Here is a 24,339-nt window from a genome sequence, read left to right as displayed (position 1 = left end):
AAATACGCTAAGACAAACTGACTGAAATCACACAATAAGTGAACAATTATGGATTATGCAGCTTTAAGACATTTAAATAGACAGTATCACTATTTTCCTACAGAGGTTGTAAAGGATTTCACCTCTCTGTCATAACTCAGTTAAAGCACACATTGCACATGGGGACAGTATGGAGCTGGTACTGTGTGGCACTGTACCCCAGCAAGGTGCTGGGCTGCCCCTTACCCAGTCAGTTACCTGACTGAGGAAATCAAGGCAGCCTTTAGGAGCAAAAATACTTGGAAGCCCAGAAGAACAGGTAGATTTTTTCCCCCCACAAAAAGAGTAAAAGGCAGTTTAATGAATGCATATTTCCGATGCTTTTAGAAACACTCAGGCTGTTCCTCTGATCTCGAGGCCTTTAACAAGCAATGTAGTTGCTGTCTCTCATTGTGCGCAGCAAGCAGACACCCAAAATTCAAATATATGGTTTCTTACGGTATTTACCCTCTAGTCAGAAAGGAATGCAAATGAAAAACGTTGTAATACAATCTTTGCAGGCTAATATGTCAGATACTGTCTCTGTAAATATTTAGAAACCACACAATTCTGTGCATGAAGATTAACAAGAATACTCAGCGAGAAGGTATTAAACAGGTATCGAACACCAAACACTCACCAATATTTTGAAAACCTAACACACTAAAATTTCATGATATGGTTTGAAAAAAACAGTCAAAAATATACAGAAACATTCTTACATTTTTAGCATACACATTGCAGTTCCTCTCCATAGCATACTTGGGGTTTTTTAATTTAATTTAATAAGATGCCTCCTGCAGTTTGAGAAGATTCGTATTTCTCCAACATTGTTAAATGAAGTCATTTACTCAATGACATTTTTCTAAATGATCTTCCATAATTAATTTTACAATGCTTTTCCCACCACAGCCTCACTTCAAGGCCTGTAAATACCTTCTCTACCACAAGGCTGAACTTAAAGGACTGTCACTGTGTATTAAAATGTATTTGATGCAGTTGAAACACTTCGAATTTAAAAAATTACAAAAGCACAGAAGTTATGAGAGCAGAATGCTGGCAGTGAACTTTACATGCCTATAAGCACAAGGTCGTAGCAGAGCTATATTAAATCAAGCCACTATGATTTTCTTTCAGTGACATAAATCAACTGAAAGCTTCAGAAAACCGAAAAAAAATGGGAATAACAAAAAACCGAAACCAAAAGAAAACTGTAGACATTCTGTATCTTTTCTGTACATATCCTACCCAATAAATTTTGTTCCTTGTGGACCAAGCTGCAGGATTCGGCTAACCATGCTCTCACCCTCATTTAGAGGGGGAGGACTTTTAGGAAGATGCAGTTTACTGAATAACATCCATGCAGCAGGAAGAGAAACGAGAAGGGGAAATTAGGAACAAGCTGTCACTCCCGACAGGACCGGCGGTTCACACCAGGGCGCCACTCGTGCTAATGAACAAAATTTATGATTAGGGAAGGGAGGTGGGAGAAAAAAAAAGCGCCCCATCATAGTGGATTGCTGCGGCTGCGCGAGGCCTCGCGCCTGCCGCTGGCGGCGCGTGCAGGCCGCCGGCCCGGCCCCGCTGCAGGGCACGGCGAGCCCCGCATCGCGTGGCGACTCCGGCCGGCCCCGGCGCCCCGGGGCTCCGTCTGGGCTACTCCAGGCCTCACGCGGCCATGGGGCCGAAGCCCCTTCTGCCACAGAGAGTGGCGTGAGCGGCCAGGGGCAGGCCCGGCTTCCGCACGGCTTTCCTCACTTTTGGCTCCTCCACCCTGCAGCCGTCAAAAGGCAAAACTCCCCTTAACAGAGCAGGGTACTTTCAAGGAAGGAATGGCAGGTTGGCATTTTTTAGTAGTTCAAGATTCGTAGCTTATCTTACATGCTCAGATGAGGTAAACTGAATGCTTAACTCCTCAGATCCGCAGGATAAAGGAAATAAAAGATGGAGTATGAGCGCCAGCAGGGAAATTCATAGACAACTCACCCCAAAAACTGTGCCCCTGCCGGGCCCATCTCCACGAGTCTGCTCGCCAGGCCTTCTCCTTCGACCATAGGCGGGGGGCTGGCCAGCTTGTGCCTCTTGACCAAGCGGCACGTGATGCGGGTGGGCGCCGTGCACTTGCGCGGCGGGATGATGATTCTCATGCCGTGGTGGCGACTCCCCCTCATCGAGCCCCCACGTGCATCCACCATAAAACTAACCAGGAAACTGTGGGGAGAAGGAAACACATCAGTGAAAACGGTCACAAATGGAGCGAGGAAAAGCTCAGGCTAATCGACAAAGTCACAATCTTTAAAATACCACTAGAAAAGTCCTCCCGAGCCCAACTAAGCTAAAAAGTTTTAAAAGATTCTTTTAAAGTTCATACTTACACTTGGTTAACAAAAGCAGGGATTTCTAAAGCTCTAGTAACATCACGGCGAAAGGTGCAGCTGCTACTGAGCAATTTGGATTAAAAGAGTAGACATAAGTAGTGTTTTAGTGTTTTAATTGGCCCTCTGTAACTGTTAGTTCTGCTGCCATCTATGAGTAAGAGTAAAGAGCCTCTCATGCAGAAAGGAACCAGAAAGGGTAAAAATGGAGACTCAGAACTGCTCTTTTATCTTCCCCTCTGCATACAGAGGGGAAAATTTCCCCCCCTTTACAATCCCCTCTGCTCACACCTGCTTGGGGAGCCAGGGCTGACACTGCAGGTGACCATCGGGACTGCTGAGGAAGGAGCAAGAACCCCAGGACCCTGACAGAAACCATCGTCCTACAGTGAAGATGGCATTTCTCATCCCACCCCTCCAAACAAACAAACAAACAAAAAACCTACAGTGACAGCAATGGGGAACAGACTCCTAGGGCAGGCAACAGCATTCAACCTCCTTCAAAACTGCTGCAAAAATCCTTTCAGTTTTAGGAATTCAAACATCTAGATTCCTCTACGGATAAATGCAAATAGGAGAATCTCTTTACTTGAGCTGTTACTCAAAAGTAACAGCTGACATATATCAACCAATCCTGCAAAGCCCAGTTGTATTCGGATACCTGACCAACTGGAGAAAGAGTGCAATGAAAATTTTGTATATAGTTGGAAAAATTTTGTATATCTCTGGACAACGGGGAGGTGAAGCAGTCCTAAGAGCTGCCCTAACTCCAACTGCTCGTTTCCTGTGGCTCAGGTACTCACAGTGCTGAAGCACGGATAAAATACACTACTGAACAAAACCGACTGTTGCCACTAGGGTATCCCAGTTCCTCATATGAGCACTTATTTTTCAGCGGAAGGAGATCTTTGCTGAACGTTTAACCAAATATTTGCTACAAATATTAGATCCCTGTGTGAAAAAATACTGGAAAAAATACTGTCAGTCTTTAAATTGGAGAGTATATAAGTTATGACAATATTTATTGCTTGCAAAATCTTATGTGTCAGTAAACTTTTTTGACCCTAAGAGTTCTCTGTTTGCTAACAAAAGGCCATAACGATCAAAGGAGCCAGTTCTGGGCCTTTCCTTCTTTCTCCCCTTTACTCACTGAGCACTACCCAGCATGTTTATGCTACTGTCAGCATGTTCATGTTGTTTTACCTCCCTGCAATCACTCTGTGTGGTAGATGGTGAACCCTGATGGGAAGAGGCAGATGCCACTGGGCACATGGAAGGAGAGGCCAACCATGGGTGTACTCCTTAGGGCTGGCAAGGAGTCAGCTCCCAACCTGCTGCTGTGAAGGGCAAAATATTTACTATAAAGCAAAGTAAAATGTTAAGCAGGGAATTACAGGCCTAGGTCACAGAAGGGGAAAATACTGAAAGGAATGTCATAGCTGTTTCTTGATGGTCTATTGAAAATGCCCATAATTTTGGCCTGCAGAGAAGACAAGAACAACTCAAACTGCACAGTATGCAGAAGTATGTAAGACAGAGAGGTGGCCAGCTGGAACATGCCTTTGACGCCTAGGTATCAGTGATCCTCATTTGGGGAGCTAAATATCATCTATGTGATTACTCACATGCTAAGCCAGCTCATAATCAACAAAAGTTTTTAATTTCTTGCAAAAATGGAAAAGCCAAAGCTTTCACCCAGCAATATGTGCCATATCAGCAGAGGAATCCGGGGCAATTCCACATGGTCAGAAGAATCCAGACTTTATTGACCCAAATGTGAAAGAGGAGCTTTTCAAAAGACACCTAAATCGCTTGACCTGTATGAACACAAAGATGGGTGGCAGCGAGAAGCTCCGTCCCTACAAGCCCCTCTGGGAGCTCCCAGGTGCGTTTGTCCCGCAGCCTGCAAGGTCACACAGCGACGGCCGAGCTGGGCTCCGCAGCGGCGCTGGCAGCCGCCCCCTCGGCAAGGCAACGCGGGGCTCGCGCGCTGCTCCCGCTGCCCCGAGCAAGGGCGGATCAGCCCTGGGGGGGAACCACCTCCCCGCCACTGGAACCAGCCTCTGCAGCCAGCTCGGCACGTCGCGCCACACTGCAGCCCTCAACGGAGGCAAAACCCTGGCAGACCAACCTCTGGGTGCAATGCTACCACATAAAGGTAGCCTTGTCAATGGGATTAATTATTTATCCGTTTAGTATTCGAATTAGTAGCCTACCATTTAAAACAATAACAATAATTTCAAACAGTATTTCATGCACTTTCAATAAAATGGATTAGTAGCTGGTGCTTACCTAAATTAATACTTTGCTAATAATGGATACTACAGTATGATTTCTAAAACACAATGCTAAATGCCAGTGAGCATTTCTACTGGAATATATGAGAAGGATGAGGATGTGGGCGGATGCACTACAAACATCTACACACACTCTGTGTGGGATAAGAGTCAAAAAAAAAGAAGAAAGAAAAGAAGCAAAATGAGGATTCACAGAAAGCACAGAGTTATCACCTTGAATCATACTGGGGAAGTGGAGAGGAATAGCTGCAAAATAATTTAGAAAGCAAATGGGAAAAATTAATATAAGATAATTAGAAGCAGGCAACAGAAAATACCAATAATAAGCGCAAAGGAAAAGTAACAATCAGAAAAATAACAAAAGCAACCCATTTGAAGACCAACTTCAGCAATGATTTGTCTTTTGCTTCACATATCATGAGCTTTGTCATATAAAATATGCTACACATGGAAAAAAAATCCTAAAGAAAGTGCTCATTTAGTTAATCAACACAAGTCCATAGTATGCTGGAGAAATGGAGAAAACATCTGTAATTTACCTAGGTCAGCAGAGAAATTATGCTAACAGAGCTTCTTTGAGTTGGTTTAATTCCAGAAACTTGCTCCCCTGTGTCATGGAAAATCAGTTCTTGTGCTTTTATACAGCAGTTTGTTTGCCAAAACATAACATACAAAGAGATGTATGGTAGGACATTTGAGAAGAATATCAAGTCCTTATGTCATTCCTTACGCTGCTTTAAAAAAAGAGTTCTTGCATGTGTGTAGGATGTTGGAGTAAGCTATGATTAACTTGAAGCATGCCACCTTGCAAGACTCAGGCAGTAATCTGAGTTTCTCATTGTGGGAGGGAGCATTTTACACATTAATGTTACATATTAATTTATTTTCTTGGGCTCAGAAAAACAAGAAGTAGAAAAAGGCAACATGGGTGCAGAGCAGGAAAGCTCTACCTGCTGGTGGGGTGCTGCTCGTGTGGTCAAACGGAACCTGCTGTTCCCAAAATGCTGATTCTCATTTGGAGGATTTCTTACGATTAGGTCATGTGGGTCAGCAAAGATAATGATTCTGTCTTGTCCAGCACTGGTGACATCTCTTTGGTACTTTGGTGCCCAAATTGGCTTAGAAATAAGCTATTGTTGAACAGGGGAGAGTCAGGAGACATCAGCAAGAATAAGGTGAGATTTGGGGAAAACGTGACCTAGGAGGTAAGCGTGGAGAACCTGGGATTATTTGAATCTCTAAAAGAGAAGGAAAAATATCTTCCAATATATAAAAAGTTCTTGCTAAATTAGTAAGATGTTCTCCATGACTATGCGGGGTAGGGAAAGAAATAGGCTTAATTTGCAGCAAAGAAATCTAAAGTTCAGTATCAGGGGAAACAACACTGTAACAAAGGACAGTGACCTGCTGAAGCTGAGGGACTATAAAATATCCTTTATTGTAAGTGACTAAGAGTAAGTTAAACATATTCCAGGAATGGCTTGGCTGCATATTACCCTGCCCTCATGCAAAAGCAGCAGCTACTTGCTCTCTGAGATCCTTGGCCTACCCACCTTTCTCTAGTTAAAAACAGACGTCAGCTTTTCATGCTGAACCTTGACCTCTTTCAGCTTTAACACTGCCTGTATGTAGCATTTTATTGGATCAGGACCAAAAAATCCACTGCTTTAGAGCTCGTCAGCTGAAGCAGCTGTGAAGTTTATTGTGGGCCTGTAGTTTTAGACTGGTGGCGCTTGGTATTATGCTTTGGTTTTTGCTAGTCTCCTTCGCGTTACGAGAATGTGACTAGCCACAAAACGGGGATGTAAAATAAAAGGGATATGAAATGTTATGCCCTGCCCTTGTTGAAAGTTATACAATAAAGATTTATACTAGACAATCTCATATGCAACAATTCTTTTCAGTTACACATTTGTTTGTAAATCTTTACAAAATGCATTCAAACACTATTGCAATTGCATTTAAATCAACTTCAAGTGGCACTGCCAAGAAGCACTGCAACTACAGTGAGGCCTTGCAAATGAGTGAGTAGCACAACGAAGGTCAAAATACAGATTCTGGAGGTCAGGCAGGAGTTTTGGAGGTAAAAGAGGCAGTTAAAGTCCCCCATTCTCCTAGCTGAAAGAACAGAAAGGGTAACACTGTATCTTTGATTTTAAATTCCAAACTATTTAAGGCAGTTCAATTAAAATCACCTTACGAGGCATGAAAGTGAATTAGCAGAAAACCTGTTGGACTACAGTTTTTTGGCATTCAGAACTTAAGTACAGAAGCAAGTTTTGGTTTGATATGCAAGAATTTAGCCTGAATGCTGTTATTAAGCACCCTCATTGAAGTCAGCCTGAATTTTGCCACTGGCTTCCAGTGGAGCAGGAATAGGCATGTTACCAGCCATTTCAGCAGGCTGCATTCTCCTGCTAAACAAAACACTTGCACATTTAAAGAAAAGGAAATCTGTTAAACGACCTACCCAGAATGGATGGGACTTGAGACCAGGTTAACATTGTCCAAGGTGTCAGCAGCCCAGCTATAGTGTCTGAGAGAATCAGAATCAAACTCCCTTGGAAACGTCAGGTGCTTTAAAACAAAAAGATTAAAATTTAAAATCAGCATGAAAAACACTGGTCTTAAAGGCATGCTTGTTAACAAAACTCTATTAAATTTACATATGGCCCTCTTCTCTTTAACACCACGGATATCACAGATGTTAAATTACTGGAAAGCCCGTAACACAAATTTGGATTCCACACACAAAGTCCAAAACTGCCTTTTGCTGTTTTCTGCAGCTACAACTCCGTCTCTCCAGTCTCCATTTGCATATGCAAGTTTGAAAAAATGCTAAAGCGCTTTCCCTTTGCACTGCAGTCCTACCCGCTGCGACAGGCACGGAGCAGCCCCGCACAGATAATCCCATTGATAGCTCCTTCCTCAAGCACAACCCGGGAATAACTTCATTAGCAGCTTCACAGCCGAAGCTGTGACCGCACGAGCAGGCTCGTGGTGGCAGGAGGGTGTAATGAGTCCGCACGACATGTGTGCCCACCACGAGCGCTCCCCGTCTGGAGTGCTGCCCTCCCTACTCATCCACACAAAAATAGTTTTCGCCCTGGGAAGCACTGCCATGCTGGTGCTATAATCAGCTGCACTGCTCGACACTCAGTGACAAGTGATTTGCTTCTTGTCGTGGTGTTGCACTCACAGACACCCCGTGCCCAGCTCAGGTTTTGCTGCTATAAATTCTCTTGATCTGTGACAGAGAAGTCATGTTAGCCACATGCTCTTTTCTTCTTTCTTTCTCTGTTCCTTTCTTCCTAGGAAATCAAGCAGATTACATCCTCAAACACTGGTTGCCTGAATTTGCAGGGTGATATGAAAGTTTCTAAGCCAGAAGTTACATCAATAAAACTGAAGATGCTGCCATGCAATGCACTGGCCATATTCACCTGGGATGGTATTAAAGATGCCAGTGTCTCCCCTAAGGGAGTTATTGCCTTCTCCCAGAAGGCAAATATGACTGGAGAGTGCAGGCAGAGTTATCTGGATTTTTTTTCTTCACACATAGAAAAGACCTTACGAGCTATTTTCTAATTATATTCTAGGGTTGCAGTCAAACCTGAGTCAAACACACATTTCTGCACATGGAAATGTTATGATTCCCACCTATTGTTTTATATACAGGCATCTAAAGGTACTGTAAATTAATTATTTTGAATAGAAATATCAGCACTAGCTACAAATATGACAAAACCAGTCATAAACACACCAAAGTCCTTCTGTCAAGGAGTATCCAGAAGCTAAACCAGATCATGCTCCACTGCTGGCTAGAACTTGCACCCTTCCTATTGCTTACTGGGTTCCAAATCTTTGTTTTATAGGCATTTCTTGCATTTCAAATGCACATCCTGATTTTGCTTTGCCAAAACCCATCAATATTATCACTTAACGTTGATCAATAAAAATATCTGCAGGGTATTTGCTCTGTGATCTGTGCAAACCTCCGTGGCACGTGGCCCTGGCTGCCTCCTTTTGCTACCTTACGTGTTTTATTAGGGTCGTCCGCCTGGCACGTTACTGTGCCGCAAGACCCATAACCAAGGCAGAGCAGTAACAGGCAAGGGTGCTGCTGCTAAGGGATGTTGTGCTAAGTACCAGAAGATGCATCAGGGCATCAGACATAAAAGATAAAATGAATGCCATTAAAAACAATGGCAATTAAGCAACAGCAGTGGGTTTAATTAGCACTGTTTTGAAAAATGTATCATAATTTAGTTTAATGAAGACCATTTTCTACCTCTTTCCAATAGAACACTAGGGATTCTTCCACATTTCAGGAGGAGCCCACAGTTTATGCAGAAAAGCCAACTCTGTGCATTTCAGTTATTCCAAGCGATTGAACTTTGTAAGAGCTCCCACTGAGCACATAACTATAAATACCAATCCCTGCAAGATCCAGATAGCTGGTCTCTGAAGTTGCAAAAAATACAGATAAATAAAAAATAGCTGAGTTCATACCATTTCCCAGTGATGACGATCTCTACAAAGATTTCTTTTTTAAGAAACACAAAAAGGGGGACAATGCGACTCAGTGTTTGTCATTGAAATGCCTGCTGAGCCACAACAGCATCACTGCACTGAGGTCTGGGCATGCACCAGGGCATCTATGTCGACAGACAAATGTGGGATCACATTTGCCACAACAGATGAGAAACGCTAAAGCTCAACAGCATGTGACAGAAAGCTCAGCCCCCAGACACACAATTTCATGGCAAACAGTATCTTTCTAAACCCACCTCCACGAGACAGCGACACTAGCACGTGCCTGCAGCACAGCCGCGTGCACGTGCACCCGGGCTGCCCTGGCCCACCCCGGCTGCCCTGGCCCACCTGGGCTGCCCTGGCACAGGAGCACACTTTTGACGTGCTCCTTTCTGGCAAAGCACAGAGCCCTCGGAGACATTTTCAGCCAGCAAAAGCACAAAGCCTGTATCCAGTAATCTTGGAAGAGGAGCAGACTACTAAAAGTTAATAGCTAGACCCAAGATCTCACAAGCAGCAGACATCTGTTGACCTCATTTTGTTGATCTGCTGAAGTGCTGGATTTTCCAGGCAGGCAAAGAAATCTTCCTGGGCAAGCTGCAGTCTGAGAATCCAGAAGACCTGGCCTGTGCTTGCTCAAGCCACAGCATTCCCTACCTGGGCTGAGGGCGATTAAATGTGCACAATTCTGTTACTGAAAGTGCTCCGGGGTGGGTGTGGTTTGATGCAAACACAGAATAAAAATTCTGACATTTCTGCTGGTGAGGAGGCTGCTGGTTGCATAACTAAGCAGCCAGGCTGTATAATATCAGATTTATGCTTTCTCCCAGAAGGATTTATCCGGACAGAAGAGATTCACCAAGCTGCTAGGTAACGGACAGCCTGATTCATCCTGCCTGTGGCTGATGTAAACTCGGAGGCTGATGCAAATTATTCCACAGAGGAAGTCGCTCAGATTTGGCCGGAACTGTTGCCTCCATGGTAACACACAGGGCCACGGACATTTTCGCTGTGCTCCAAGGCCTGCAGCCCCTGTCCCCCCGGGCAGGCAGGGTGAGCAGGAAGCGCCGAGCGCGAGCAGCACGGAGGGCAGCGCTCCGCACGCAGCACCAGGCTGCCCGCGAGGGCCCTGCGTGCAGCAGGGGCCGCTTGCAAACCTTCCTCGCTGCACCCTGCCTGGATTTCCAAGTTGCTCCTCAGAGAACATGGGAAGAGATGGTCACAAGATCTTCTAAGTCCACCTGGCCAAGAGGTTGCCAGCTGCCCCTTCTCTTTTAAATACTTTTATAAGCATACTTAACTAATAAGCATATATAAGCATACTTAATTAATTCCCCTTAATCTCAGACGTTGCTACTGCTATAAGATGTATACTGGTCTAAGAAACTGAATATGCAGATGGCTCATTTCAGAGTTGGATGATAACCCCACACTGCCCTTTTTATTTCCTAGTGAGATTTTGTAATACAAAGCAGGTTAATGATGTACAATTTGACCAATGTCCTTCAGCAGTTATTTAACAAGACTTAAAACAAGCTCTGTGCTTGCTTCAAACACTCCCTAGCTGCTAAATGAACTCCATCTATTTTGATGGTAATCACAAAAATGGCCAGAATCACCATATAAACATAATGTATTCTCAGGCTGGAGAACCTTCCTCACATCTGAAATTCCCATCAATTCAGGAAGACTCTCTGAAGGTTTAAGGGTAGGAAGTATGAGAGTGACTGGAAGTTCTCAGCCCTAAAATATCATCTCTTGTTCCTCGTGCCAATAGTGGCAGCTTTTATTTTCTGACTTAAAAGGGAAAGAAACAACAAATTACTACATTTGAACTTATGGAGTGCTACAATTAAGGTTTAAAATGCTAGAGTGAACTAAAAGCTCTGTAAAAATACTCTATGAACTTTTTCCCCAACAAAAACCTTTTCTGAGGTCAGTAATTCCCTGTGCAGGCATCCTTGCCACTGCTGAAACATACCTCAGCATAAAGAACAGCAGAAAACTTCGGCTTCACCATGGCCCATCTTATGGTCTTTCAGGACAGGAACATGACAGCACCACTCTGCTGCCCTTTAATTCGCAAGTTAAGACTTTTATGTGGATTTTTTTAATTCAGCTTCCCAGCAGATCTCTGGTTTATGTGTATTAAAAAACTCTTCTTTTAGAAATCAAATTAGATTTGAAAGTCCGAAACAAGTCTACCAACTAAACACTGAGGGAACTCTCTCTCTCAAAAAAAAAAAAAAACCAGCACCCTACCACTACCAGCATTCACTTTTAGAATGACTTTCCCACGCTATAATCAGGGCAAAAGATTCTGCTTTTCTTGTATTAGTCATTGCACAAACATTTGGAAGATACATAACTGGTTAGTGCACAATAGCATAATCTTTACAAGGCCAAATTCTTCCCCAGGGTGAAAAAATAAAGACAGAGTTGGAGTCCTACACGTAGACAGAATGGGCGAATGCAGTCATAGTCCACACACTACACACAAAGGTTGCTTAGCGTAAAACACTTCAGTCCCAGCTCAGCAAAGAACTCTAATATTTAACATGAAGCTCACAGATACTCCCACTGACTTCAAAGCAGAGTTCTGTGTTCAGAAATGTAATCAGGTGCTTAAAGATTCTTTGTATTGGGACCAGACCACCGTGCTTCTTGCAAGATCAAGATCACAACATTGTGAATCCATCATTTCTTACTTCCAGCTCTCCTCTTCTCCCCCTTCATCAGTTAGCAGAGCAGCAGCAGTCCCTGCAAGCACGGCTGAGGGCTGCAGCACATTGTCCCCTACTGAAAGGCAGCCCGACGCTGCTCCGCGCTCTGGCAGGGCCGCACGTACCTGCTCCTTGGCCGGGACCAGCAGCTCCTCGATCATCATGCTGTCTCGCGCGTAGGAGCTTCTGTTCAGCGTGTAGGACCTATCCGAACTGAAGGAGCGCAGGCTGTTGTATTTACCATTTATCACAGAAAGTGCAGATGACAATGAGATGAACAAAAAATAAAAATAAAAAATTAATACATGCAACTTCCAGGGCATAGCATAAGATGGCAAAACATACATCGTCTATGAGATAAATATAAGGGAAGGGCAAAAATGGAATAATAAATACTTTGCTATATCCCCCTCCCGGTCTTATGCATAAACAACAATCAATGAATGCTTACTGCTTCAGCAGTAATGCTGTGGCTTTAGAATAAAAGCAGAAGAGTGTATTCAAATATTTAGGTGAACTCTGATAAATGTCTACAAGCCTTGATCCTGAAAGAAAAGCCATGAGGGCAGGTCCTGGTGGAGCTGTGGGTAGGTTAGAGTCTGCCCATATGGCTCAGATCGCTGAGTCAGGTTTCAGAAAGAGCGAGTTTTCTGTTGTCATTCTCTCTTTGTGGCTGAACCACTTTCAACTTTGTTATAAGCACCCTAGTTATTCACTTACTCCTAGGCAGAACAGGAGGGTAACAACTCTGAAGTAGAAGAGGAAAGAAAAGAAATTTCCCTCTTAATGATTAAATACAGATTCCAGTGCTTTGGGGAATTATTTTGCGGATGTTAGACTCTACGATCGTGCCAAATGTGTTGCAATTTAATCAAAGTAGGAGTGTCTGTTACACTTAACCCTGGAAGATACATTATGGTATGTGCTAAAAACATGCTGCAGGCCTAGACATGCTTGCTACGTGACGAAAAATAAAGTCGTAAAAAAGTGCATTAATAAAAAGCAACATTCAACAAACTATTACACTTTTAAACTACTAACATTTTCCAGTCTCAAAACTCTACAACTTGCTTCATGCACTTTGTAGTTGTCAAAACATCTTTTCTAGTCCCTTAGCACACGTTCCTCCGTGTGCTAGAAGCAGAATTGGGTCTTTATTGCATACTGTAGACAAATGTTAATCAGACTCCTACACAATAAAGGGTATAAAAAAATCCAGTTATATTTGTTATAACCACAGAGAAATATTCTCTAATGCTGAGCAAACCTCAACCACAAATAAACAAATAAATAAAATTAAAAAGCATGTCATTTTCCAATGCTGAATAAAATGAAGATGAGCGATGGCAGCAGCAGAAAGATGTAACACGATGCCATGCCTTCTTACCTGACTTTTGGACTAAAGCAATTTACAGTGGAAAAGAAACAGGAGAAATAGAAAGCAAAGAATCAGACGGGAAAAGCAAGATGTTATGGCTGGATGATTTACATATTTAATGCGCTTATTTCTTAATGTTACACTCAGAATCAGTAGTAAGAAACATTCATCGAATACTTTTTGCTAAATGCAATACTTTCCATGAAAAACACTGTATTTCTCTCCTCTGAGCATAACATATATGCAATGTAAAAATGAGCTAGGCAGCAACAAATAGTAATGGCACTGCTAAAGTCCGAAGCATGGGAACACTAGATTCCTCTCAAAGAAAAGAAAACATGAAGCCGAACCCTCAGATCCACCTATCAGACCTGGACTGTGCAATCCTGCTCTGCCCCTGTCGTGTGCAGGAAGTGCCCGGCAGGAGCAGAACGTGTCCGGCGAGCCCCGTCCTGCCCCGGGCCCGCCGCTCGCGCCCGCCGCGCTGCGCAGGGCTGCACGGTTCAGCAGGTGCTCGGGGCACGGCAGGGCGGCCTCAGCCACTGAGCAAAAAGTGACTGTTAGCCTCAAAGGTGTAAGATTTCTCCCTTTGGAAACCTTTTGCTGAATTCACAGCTAATGGTCTATTTTAAGAGTGCTTTGGCATTCCTCCTACATGTATTATCATGTAAATACTTATTAACTTACCTAGGAATTGTAAGTGAAGCAAAACATGGCTGGGCAATGCTAAAAAGCAAATTTACACTGCATGCTTGCGTTTCTAAAGGAGCCATAACAAACAGGATTGGAGGGTAGACATCTAAGCTTTACCTTATGGGAGTTGCCAATCACAGTTAGACAATGAAATCACTTTTTAAAACAGATCTTTAAACTACCGTGTAGGAAAAAGTCCTCAGGGCTCTGGCTTATGAGGTTTAATTATTAGCTTCAGTGCAATTTGGCTGTCAGTAAACACATTGCAGATCCACAACTGTGGAAGTAATCTCTGCTCATACAGCTTTGCTTGTTTTGAGCAATGCACAGAGCAGGCTTTAGCAATATTAAAAAAATCTAAAACGCTGATCTAGAAACGCGAGTTGAAATCAACTGCAGTCAGACATTACACTAGATCTACAGTGTTATATCGGGTTCATAGAAACTTTGGCCTATTTTTATTGTAGCATGCAATCTGTTTCGTATCAAATGAAATCCTACAGCCAGTTTAAGGTACGTTTTCTTTTACTGCTTTCTTATTTTTGTGTTTTGTTCTTTAACACTGGCTCTCTGTTTGCTTATTCACTGGCAACCTCTAAAGAAATCAAAGCACTAGAATAGCCAAATGATTGCCATTCAGTTTTTCTGGTTTCATACTCTTTTGCTAGATTAGGCCGGTGAGGAATACTCAAACATGAGCATCAGTTTGACGGGCAGTAGTGAGAAGGAGCTTGCTTTTGCTAGCTGTTCTAGGTTAGTTTTTAGAGAGGTTGCAAACTGCTAGCCAAGAGGTTCCTTTGAGACGTCCAGAGCATGAGCAGACACCAGAAAAAATGAGTAGCTAATTTTCTGAATCGCTGCCATAAGAAGCCAACATGAATAAAGAATATGAAACAAAATAGCAATGAGCATATGCTTCAAACACGCAGTATTACCCTGACACGGAAGTCCACCCCCTCTACTTCATTTCAAAGTAGACTCCAGCTTTGGGTGAAATAATGCACTTGGTTTGTAGAAGTTTGCAACGGCGGTGGCAGCAAATACGATACCTGGCGGAGCGGGCTCCGAGGCTGAAGCCCATGTATCCTTCGGCCGGCAAGGAGTCATCGCCCAGCTCTTTTAGGTCCTGTGGTCCAAGGTACTTGTCTGTGTCCCCTGTCATCGCATCCTCACCTGCGGCACAAAAGTCAGGCTGAAATCAGGAGCTCCACATACGGTAAATGTTTGTGCTCTCAGTGATTCCTAAAGTCCTTCCCCGGCTCGCCAGCGAGTAATCGATGCCGGCACCCCCGCTCTCCCTCGGGCTCTTTCCAAGCGGAACGTCAGCCCTCCGCCCTCCCAGCCGGCCTGAGAAAATGATTTTATGGGCGCAAACATAAGGGGCACAGCCTCCCTCGACAGAAATCCAACAAACCAAGTTCTACAAGAGATGACTTGTGCCCATTTATTTAAGCAAGCTAAAGGGCTCTTCCACACTTGGCACCACAGCACGCACCTTTGCTTTCCTGCCCCAAAGTCCAACTTGACAAGTTAAAGTTGGATCATTCCATTTGCTAGAAACTTCAGCCCTGACCCGCGGCCTGGCTGCCCACTCGCGCAGAGCGCGCGGAGGGGCCCACCCCAAGCACGTTTCCGTACGTGTGGGAGCCTGGGTTTCCGCGCGGTGCCGCATGCAGCCCGCCCCCGCGCGGATCCGTTCGCTGAGGTAAGGCAAACGCTCACGGAGCCTCCTCTCCGCGCAGGCAGCGCGCGGGGCGAGCGCGGCCCGACAAAGCCCTCGGCGGGAGCCGCACAAAGCGCGGCCCCGCCACAGGGCTCCCGCCCCACGCCGCCCCCGTTAGCCCAGCGCAAGGCCTCGGATATATTCCACACGTGGACAGTAACTGAGAAGAAGATTAGGGATTTTTAGAAAAAGAAATCTAGGAAAGTTCAGTGTGCAGAGAGGCAGGCAGTTACTGCAAGGGTTAAGGAGCAGTTGGCCCTGGCTCCCAGCATTTGCATAGCATTACATCATACCCAAAACCTGCATTCCTGCACTGACAGAGCAAGGCGAAAATGTGCCTGATGCGGCCGCGCCACTTCCACCCCCCGCCCCTCCGCAGGGCAGAGCGGCGGGAGCTGCCGCGAGCCCCGCGCTCGCCCGGGAGCACATTTACTGCAGCCATGTATAAGTTCACGGGAGAGACGTTCTGGAGCTTATCCGCAAAGGTGAGTGACTCCAGGAACTCGGCTCTGTTTCTCCAATCTTGGTTCACCGGAGCTCGGCGCGCTCGGGGAAGCGCCGTGAGCGCTGGTTTTGCACTAACAATCAATTCTAAAAATACCCTTTCGGCTACTGCTTCGCAAACAGCAAAATAAACAGACCAACTTTCTCCGGCCACCCAGCAACAGTGATTATTTTAAGTAACAATTTCAAAGCTAAGATGTTCATAGTAGACCATAAAGCATTAAAAAACAGAAACAGAAACATCATATATCAAATTAAACTTTAAAAAGTCTTACTGTTTTGGAAAGCCATTTTCACCAGTCTGGTCTACAAGAATTTTTTCCCTGGTGTTTCCAAGAATTCCTATTAGTCCTATTAGTCCTTAAGCAGTGATTTAGAGTTAATCTCCAAACCAGCACAAGCAAACTAATCCCTGCGGGTCATATTCGCTTTCCACACAACAACTGAGATCTTCTTAACATCTCGATCGCTCCGCGTGTATTTTAGGACATGTGCATCTCTGTCCCCTCAACTCGGATCAAAAGCTCGTTGCGGATGCGGCCCAAACACTAAAGAGCGACTACGGTTATTTCAAGTTTAGAAAAGAAAAAAAATCCCCCTTTAATCCCCCTGCAGACATCCCTTTAAAGCTGCTGCTGATTGGATTACCGCCTCCCGGCGAGCCTCCCGCCCGGCCTCATCCATGCGGGCGCTGGGGCTGCGGCCACGGGAAGGGGGTGCTGCAAGGAGCGGGTCCTGGCGCCGCAACTTGATGCCGTGGGGGCGGCGCTGGCCACGGCCCCGCCGCGCCGCCCCCACGCGCAGCACACACGGACACACGCATACACACACACACGCATACACACACATACACATACACACACACACATAACACACATATACACACACACACACACACATACGCACGCACACACATACACATACACACACACGCATACACACACACACATATACACACACACACGCACACACACACATAACACACATATACACACACATACACACACATGCATGGACACACGGGCCATGCCAGCAGCCAGCCTCCTGTGAGCCTCGCAGTGATGTGAAAATGGGGTTTCTAAACCCACAGGGGATTTATATAGTGCTGACCAGGTATTTTTGTTCCTCTCTAAATTCGTCCAGTTCCCTTTTGAACCCGTGCAAACCTCGTGCGCTCCCCACACGAAGTGCAAGCAGTAACTCTGCGTGGGGTGAAGAGGGTCCCCTTTTCTCCCAGGCTCGCCCGACGCTCCCGTTCCGGTGCTCTGGAAGAGGCAGGAGCAGGCCGCGCTCTCCGCTCCACCACCCGTTATTGTACCCGCTCTCACTGGTCGCCACTCATCCTCTCCCTCCTGGACTATGCAGTCTCCTCAGCTATTCCCTACCTGTGCTCATCTCTGGCACCTTTTCCCAGTCCCAAAGGACTCCAGGCAGTTTTCATCAAGTCCTGCCGGGCAATTTTACCAAGGTCTCCTTAGCAGAAGGTAAGGGACCATTTTTCCAGCTCGTCTGGGCCACTCATTTCCTGCCTGGTACACACAGGGAACAGCAAGAGCACATTTTAGGAGCTCTTTGCGAGGCCAGTGGGAAATAGAGGCTCTTTAGTGCCAGAAGAGAAGGCATCATGTGGCTTGGGAAAGCCTCAGGTGAAATGTAATCCTAGCCTGGGATCCAAGTGGGCACTTGTCACTTTGCTGGAGACAACTGTAGCTTTCACCTCTCCCCTGCCTCGGCCTGACCAGACCTCTCTGATGGCAGCCTCATGAGGGAGGAGGGTGCTCCTAGTTGTACCCAAGGCTCTGGTTTCACACAAATACAGAGAAATGCCTGCGCCAAACCACTGAAATGCTGTAAAACGTTACAGAGACAAAACCTCAGACAACTCTAAGCATAAAAATATAATAAAGCAACCACTTCTAAAACAATCAGTCTCTTCTTTCATTATATGTTATATGCTGAGGAAAGACGATGTTCATGAAGACTTTTGTGACTGTTCTCACATGCGCCTGCCCAGGAGCGGCGGGGGTGCCCCTGCGCTCCCAGGAACCTGATCAGCACCACGCTCGCTCCCACGGAGACAGGAATCCCCATTAACAGTGTCCTTACCACACCAAAGAGCCTGCTGTCATCTACTGAAGAACCCAGTAAGAAGTTAAAAGCTCACAATGTTTCTCAACACCCGAAGCGTTTTCTCTTTGCACCAGTTTCCTTCGCTTCACACCCCTTCCCGCCCAGGACAGCGGTGACAGCTTTTGGAGCACATCTAGTGCAAACTTTCTGCCATGGAAGAACACGAGCCTTCATTTCTTTCCCCTATGCAATTACATTTAGGTCTTTCAAACTAATGTCCTGCCCTATTTTTTTTCTTTTTGATAGAGAAGACTTCATCCTCATCCCTCCTCATCAGGGTAGAATGCCCAGACTAGCCTGGGAAAAGGAAGACATGATCTCCCTTTCCATCTACTTGGACTCCAAATCAAACGGTCCTCTGCAAGGAAAAGGAATTACACAATTTCCATGTAAATGCTTATTTAGCAGGCACAGTAAGACATAAATTCAAAGAAACCTTTCCCTCACATTTGTCTCCAAGCTCTGAGACTCTAATTTCTAAGCTTTTAGCTTTTCTTATGATTAGAATTAGCTTAAAAGTTTTGTGGCTTGTTGAGAAGTTTAGTAAGTTAGTGTCCCTGAAGAGCTTGGCTGGTGACCTTAACTTTGAGTGAGTGAGGAGAGCTTGGATCTGGGAGGTAAATTTGTGCCCTGCTCTCACTTGGAAATGAGCTCCCTGGCAATGAATCTGCCAGACTGCTTCAGCATTTTGGAAGTATTTGTTTCCACTAGCTTAAGTGGATGCTCTGTATAGAAATGCCCTATTGTGGTGAAAGGCAGTGGCAACCTTTGCTGATATGAAAGACCTAAAGGGGAGACGGGTCAGAAGTAGTTACCTCAGGCCCTGCTAATTCTTGCAGGCCAGGCACGCTGGAAAGCTTCCACAGACATTAATAGCTATTTCTATTTGATTTGAGAGCTCCCATTCAGAGTAAAGCTTTGAAAATTACCTTGTTATACACAAACCGGTCTCTTAGCTCCCCCAGTAATAACATGGTTGCATAATATATTCACTCACTGTATTTCCTATATTCCTAAACAGTTTTTATTTTTCAATTTGTTTTGTTAAAGTGAGAAAAAGCAACTAGCCAAAAACCTTCGTCAGGTCTCTCACATTGCTTCAGGCATGGCATTGGGCCTTAGCAGATGATGCTGTGCGTTAAAGCCACAGGTTCTGATTTTATGATTTCATATGTGAACGTTTCTCAACGGCACCGCTCCTCAGTGTGCGATGGGATAAAGCCATAGCCATTGCTCTATTAACTACCACAACTATTATGCATCAACGTTACAGTTAGTTACAATAACACTTCTTTATATTTTGAGTGGCACAAATAGCCCACTAGTCGCCAGGACACTGGTGCTCTTCTCTCCATCAGCTCAGACCTGCCCGCTTCCTGGTTTGGTTTGGGGACCCCATTGCTCCAGGGGAAAGGAACCAGCCAACCGCTGCTGCAGCAAGATCGGGAATACCTGGGGAGCACCGAAGCCCCGTCAGGCTGACGGGCACCGAGGCGTCCCGCCAGCTCAGAGAGCCTGGGCAACACGGCCTTCGTCTGCAGCGTCTGCCGCGCCGCTTTGCAGAGTGGTGCAGACCCAGCCTCAGCTACAGGCACGTCCTCTAACCCAAGCACCAACATTTCTCCCACAGGACATGATCCTCCTTGCACAGGACAAACGCACCCTGGTCTGGTTTTATTGTATATCATGTCTGTACATTTTTCTTTCTTTCACCCTGAAGGTACTTTCTTCAAGGCCAAGGGCTCAATTTCAATCTAACTCAACCATTTCATTGCTGAATCCACATCTGAATTCTTTTTTTTTTTTTTTCTCTGAATACTGTTAGCTTTCACCATCAGCTATTTCTTCCGAAGTTTTTTATACTGGTCTCTTTTGCCAAATATTTAATTTTTCAATTATAGTCATAAATCCTTTTCTCTCTTTTATAGAAGCAGCAGGAAAAGGACCGAGTATTCCAGGACAGTGGAAGCAATTTAAGTAAAAAACAGCAAGTGAGAGATTCAGACAAAATTAGAGGATTATCAGCAATAGCTCAAAGAATTTTTGAAAGCATTCTTAATTGTGAAGCAAAAAATATTGTTAGTGGGATAATAAGAAAAAATTATCTGAAGGATTAATTTCCAGAGAGATGAAATAAAAGGAAGATGTTCAAGTTAAACATCACTGCAATACAAAAATGCACAAATACCTTCTTCAACATCTGACAAATATTCAGCATCACTGAGTATTTCAGGGGCATTGGCTTTACGAACTGCATGATTTAAATAAACAAGATAATTAAATAACACATCAATATGTCAACAAAGCAATCAATGTCAAACAACAGCAGGTATGCAAAGATAATAGTCAACTAATAATGGTTATTTTTTGTTTGCTTTGCTTTTTAAACAACTCTCCTTCTGACAAAAGAAGACTGAAATAAAGTGCGAGGGATTATTTTGAATACCTTCATCGTCAGACATGTCAAGAACTTCATTCATAGTTTCAGGTACATTCATTTTGTGCTTTTCTGTAACAGTCTGTCAAAGAAAAGAAATCATTTCAGAGTCTAAGCATTGTTTTCCCTGAAATTGTTGTTACTTTAAAAATTTATTGCATGATAGGACACATTTTTTACATTAAATTAGTAAAATAACATTTTATGTAGCTTCTTGTTCACTTTCCTTTGTATAAACACATACAGTTAAGGAGACTATCCTGATATGACCCAGTAACATGTATTATTACACTGATGTTTTCAATTGTATTCACATTTTCACAGAATTCTCAGCAGAGAGTGTTAACTGAAAGGCTAAAAGATCGTATCACAACAAAGAAGAAACAAGTACATTGAATCCAAGAGTTGAACCCTTGAATGCCAAGGGTTTTTAAAGGAACTCTAAATAATCTTTGAAATTTTGTGCAGGAGTATATAATCTGTATTACACTATACAGCCCTTCCTTCTGAAGGAAGCATTTCTCCTTTGCCATTAGATAAAAATGCTGATAATTAGGAACAAGTTTCATCTATGTGGTATTTTTCAGAGCTGCCTTAGCACGAGTTGTGTGTTTCTCCTACAAATGAGAACGATTTTAACCACATGAAGGCTATATGGCTCCCCTAAGGAATTTTTGCCTGAAAGACACTCAGAAGTAGTTCATTTTCACTGTGATATTCATATTGATTCAGATGCAAAGAACAATACAGAAAAATTTAGAGGCTGAAAAGGAATGTTATGAATGCCTGAAATGTGTTCCTAGACTACATATACATCCCACAAATAACGCACATGTGCACTCTAACAGCTTTTACACCATCATCTATTTTAAAATACTTCATTTTTTTGCCTGGCTTCACAAATAGTCATATGGCAGTTTACGGTTCTTGGGTTGCTGCCATCACCTCCTATGACAGAAGGGTTCCTGCATGCTCAAACATCACAGACCTTATAAAAAGCTTGACACTTATTTTGTTTTGTAGAATTTCTTGCATTTTTTTTTAACACATTGCTGTTAAACCAGCAAAATCACAGGATTTTCTTTCCGGCAATAATGGATTTTTATTGGTGTTTAAGTATAAATCTCAGTAAAGTTAGCTATGTTCATCCCTGGTTTCATTAAATTTACCTTTGGGAGCTGTTTAGCCACATGCCTCAAAAAACAGTCTCAGTAGCTGAACTGAGTTTTTAAGCTCCATTTGGAAATCAGATTTCATATCCAGGTTTCCAAGCCTTGGAAATTATACCCTTGTGACTGATAAGTAGCATACTTCAATTTTAAAAGAAGTTATTCTCGGGCTTCTCTAAGTAAAAGAAGATTGTTTAGGATAGCATAGGCCTTTAAGCTCATAAATGCTTTTCCTAGAACAATTCATAGCCTGGCCTGCTTTCACACAACTCTTCTTCATCCACAGAACGTAATAAATGACCATTCTTCATCACGAGGCACAAACACAGCTCATTAACTCTGCAAGCTACAAATGGGCTTGTCATACTGGAAGTTCTTGGCATAAAAATATGATTTTACTTTTCCTGCAGTTCTCTGGTTGTATGCTAGACAATCCTTCAAGCTTAGTAAAATCTTTTTCAGATGATTTTTTTAGGTTACAAAAAAAATCTTGAAATCCTTCTAAAGAAAAATGTATTCTTGGGAGAACCTAGTGAGATGATGTAACAAAGATCTATGATTTTTGGGGGCATATTCAATTGTGTTACATTGTTTTGAGATTTATCTTTTGTGCCATATAAAAAGAGCAAAGAGGATTTTATGTAAGCAACTGAATTATAGGGGCAGCAAGGAAAGCCAGAGTAAGAAAAGGCACATGAAGTTGCAGAGCCAAAATCCGCCTGTCATCCCAAATGCTCTTCCTATTGCAACGACCCACTTGCTCTAGTAGACTACACAAATTGATGATGACAAAATGTGCAACACATAGCAACTGTTTCCTGTCTCTGATATGCCTAAAAATACACATACACACACGCTTCTCTCTTTTTAATTAGGAAAAAAAAAAAAAAGAAGAATGGAAAAAGCCAATTTGGAGCTCTGAATTTATGTTTTTAGGACTAAATTTTGTCTTTACTACCACAGTGGTTCGTGGTGGCTCCCCAAAACAAACTTCACAGAGCAATTTGGCAAAACTTTATTGAATAAACACCTTTTTGAGAAATCTTTTAGACTCTGTGAATCACCATTTTTCTCAGAACAACTAATATTTGACTGGTTCTAACCCTTTAATACCCCTAATGCTGCAACAAGCCTTCTTGAGAGTCAAGATACAGGAGTCAGTGGTGAGCTGGGGCTGGAGGAGCAGGCCGCATAGGCAGCCCTTAGCCATCTTTCCAAAGAAGCCAGAAACTGTGTGACAGGATGGTCAGTGAATTTGATTTTTTTTTTTGCAGTAAGCATGTGTATTAAATAAAAATGCCAAAAATGAACAGTCATTTGCCCTGCCTGCTTTTGACTCAGTTGGTGTGCTCTCCGCACACATCCCAATCAGCTACCACCTGAACAATAATATGGCTCATGTGTGACTGCACATCCGTGTTACAATATTGAGAGGAGACTGGTAGAAATTAAACTGAAATCTCAGTAGAAGTTTAACTAACTAAACAAAGATGAATACATGGGCCTAGACAGGACTCTCTCATTTGCTACTGACATAAGCTGTACTTACAATTGTAGTCATTGTCTCTTCTGTCACCACCTTCAGTGTGTCGACAACTGAAATGTAGCCAAGTCGCTTAGCAATGGCAAGGGCTGTGTTTCCATTCTAACAATTGAAATATTTAATAACAAGACCTTAGTATTAGCAAAGATAAGCACAGAAACAGGCCTATAAAAATGCATGGTGAACGCTAAGAAATGTTGGCATGATAGCGAAAAAAAAATATGGATTTAGAGTGGTAGAGTGCGTAACTAAGCTTTTAACTCTTGATATAATAGAAAGAAGAAACTGTGGAATGTTTGCTGTTCTAGTTGCGGAGGACAGCGGCATGGAGCGCAGAGGTGCCCAGGGGAACGGGCTTCCTGTGCTCCTGCGCTCTCTTCCTCCACGCGCTCTCCCCCGTTTCCGCGGCTGAGGCGCAGCTGTGGCTCCGGCTCGCGGGCCGGTGCAGACCGGCTCCCGCCCGCCCGCGGCGTCGCACTCACCGCCGTGAGCTCGTTGGGCGCCGCGCCGCTCTGGAGCAGGACGTTGATGATGTGCGTGTGGCCCTGCTGCGCGGCCTGGTGCAGTGGCGTGTATCCGTTCTGCGGGAGAGGAGAGGGAAGGGCGCTGTGCGGTGCGCTGCCCGCTCCCCGCCTTGCCCGGCCGGGGCAGGCGAAGGCACAAAACTCACCTTCGTTTTGGCATTGACTTTTGCAGAGTGTTGCAGAAGGAAGTTAACGATCTTTATGTTTCCGTAGTGGCAGCCAACGTGCAGAGGCGTGTATCCCATCTGGAATGGAGGCAAGCGGTTAACAATTGTGAATAACCCCACGG

General features: G+C 44.1%; 1 protein-coding gene across 24 annotated transcripts in view; it reads right to left on the bottom strand.

Moving 5' to 3' along the window:
* Positions 1–24,339, bottom strand: part of ANK3 (ankyrin 3) — a 241,995-nt gene that overhangs the window by 36,274 nt on the left and 181,382 nt on the right. For 11 of the 24 annotated variants that reach the window (XM_088526328.1, XM_088526337.1, XM_088526343.1 and 8 more), the window contains 9 exons: positions 24,197–24,295; positions 24,009–24,107; positions 23,533–23,628; positions 20,824–20,896; positions 20,566–20,628; positions 15,070–15,193; positions 12,075–12,177; positions 7,161–7,267; positions 2,005–2,229 (listed from right to left, as the gene is read on the bottom strand). In XM_088526328.1, the coding sequence (XP_088382454.1) occupies positions 2,005–2,229; positions 7,161–7,267; positions 12,075–12,177; positions 15,070–15,193; positions 20,566–20,628; positions 20,824–20,896; positions 23,533–23,628; positions 24,009–24,107; positions 24,197–24,295 (989 nt within the window). Of the gene's footprint in view, positions 1–2,004; positions 2,230–4,903; positions 4,937–7,160; positions 7,268–12,074; positions 12,178–15,069; positions 15,194–20,565; positions 20,629–20,823; positions 20,897–23,532; positions 23,629–24,008; positions 24,108–24,196; positions 24,296–24,339 lie in introns of all 24 variants that reach the window. The other 13 variants (XM_088526336.1, XM_088526349.1, XM_088526327.1 and 10 more) reach the window with 3 other exon arrangements.

This window comes from Tinamus guttatus, unplaced genomic scaffold, assembly GCF_059628265.1.
Source record: "Tinamus guttatus ecotype Peru unplaced genomic scaffold, ASM5962826v1 Tinamus_guttatus_pri_ptg000246l, whole genome shotgun sequence".
Lineage (NCBI taxonomy): Eukaryota > Metazoa > Chordata > Aves > Tinamiformes > Tinamidae > Tinamus > Tinamus guttatus.
The sequence above is the reverse complement of the archived record's forward strand: the minus strand, read 5'-3'. Positions and strand labels throughout refer to the sequence as shown.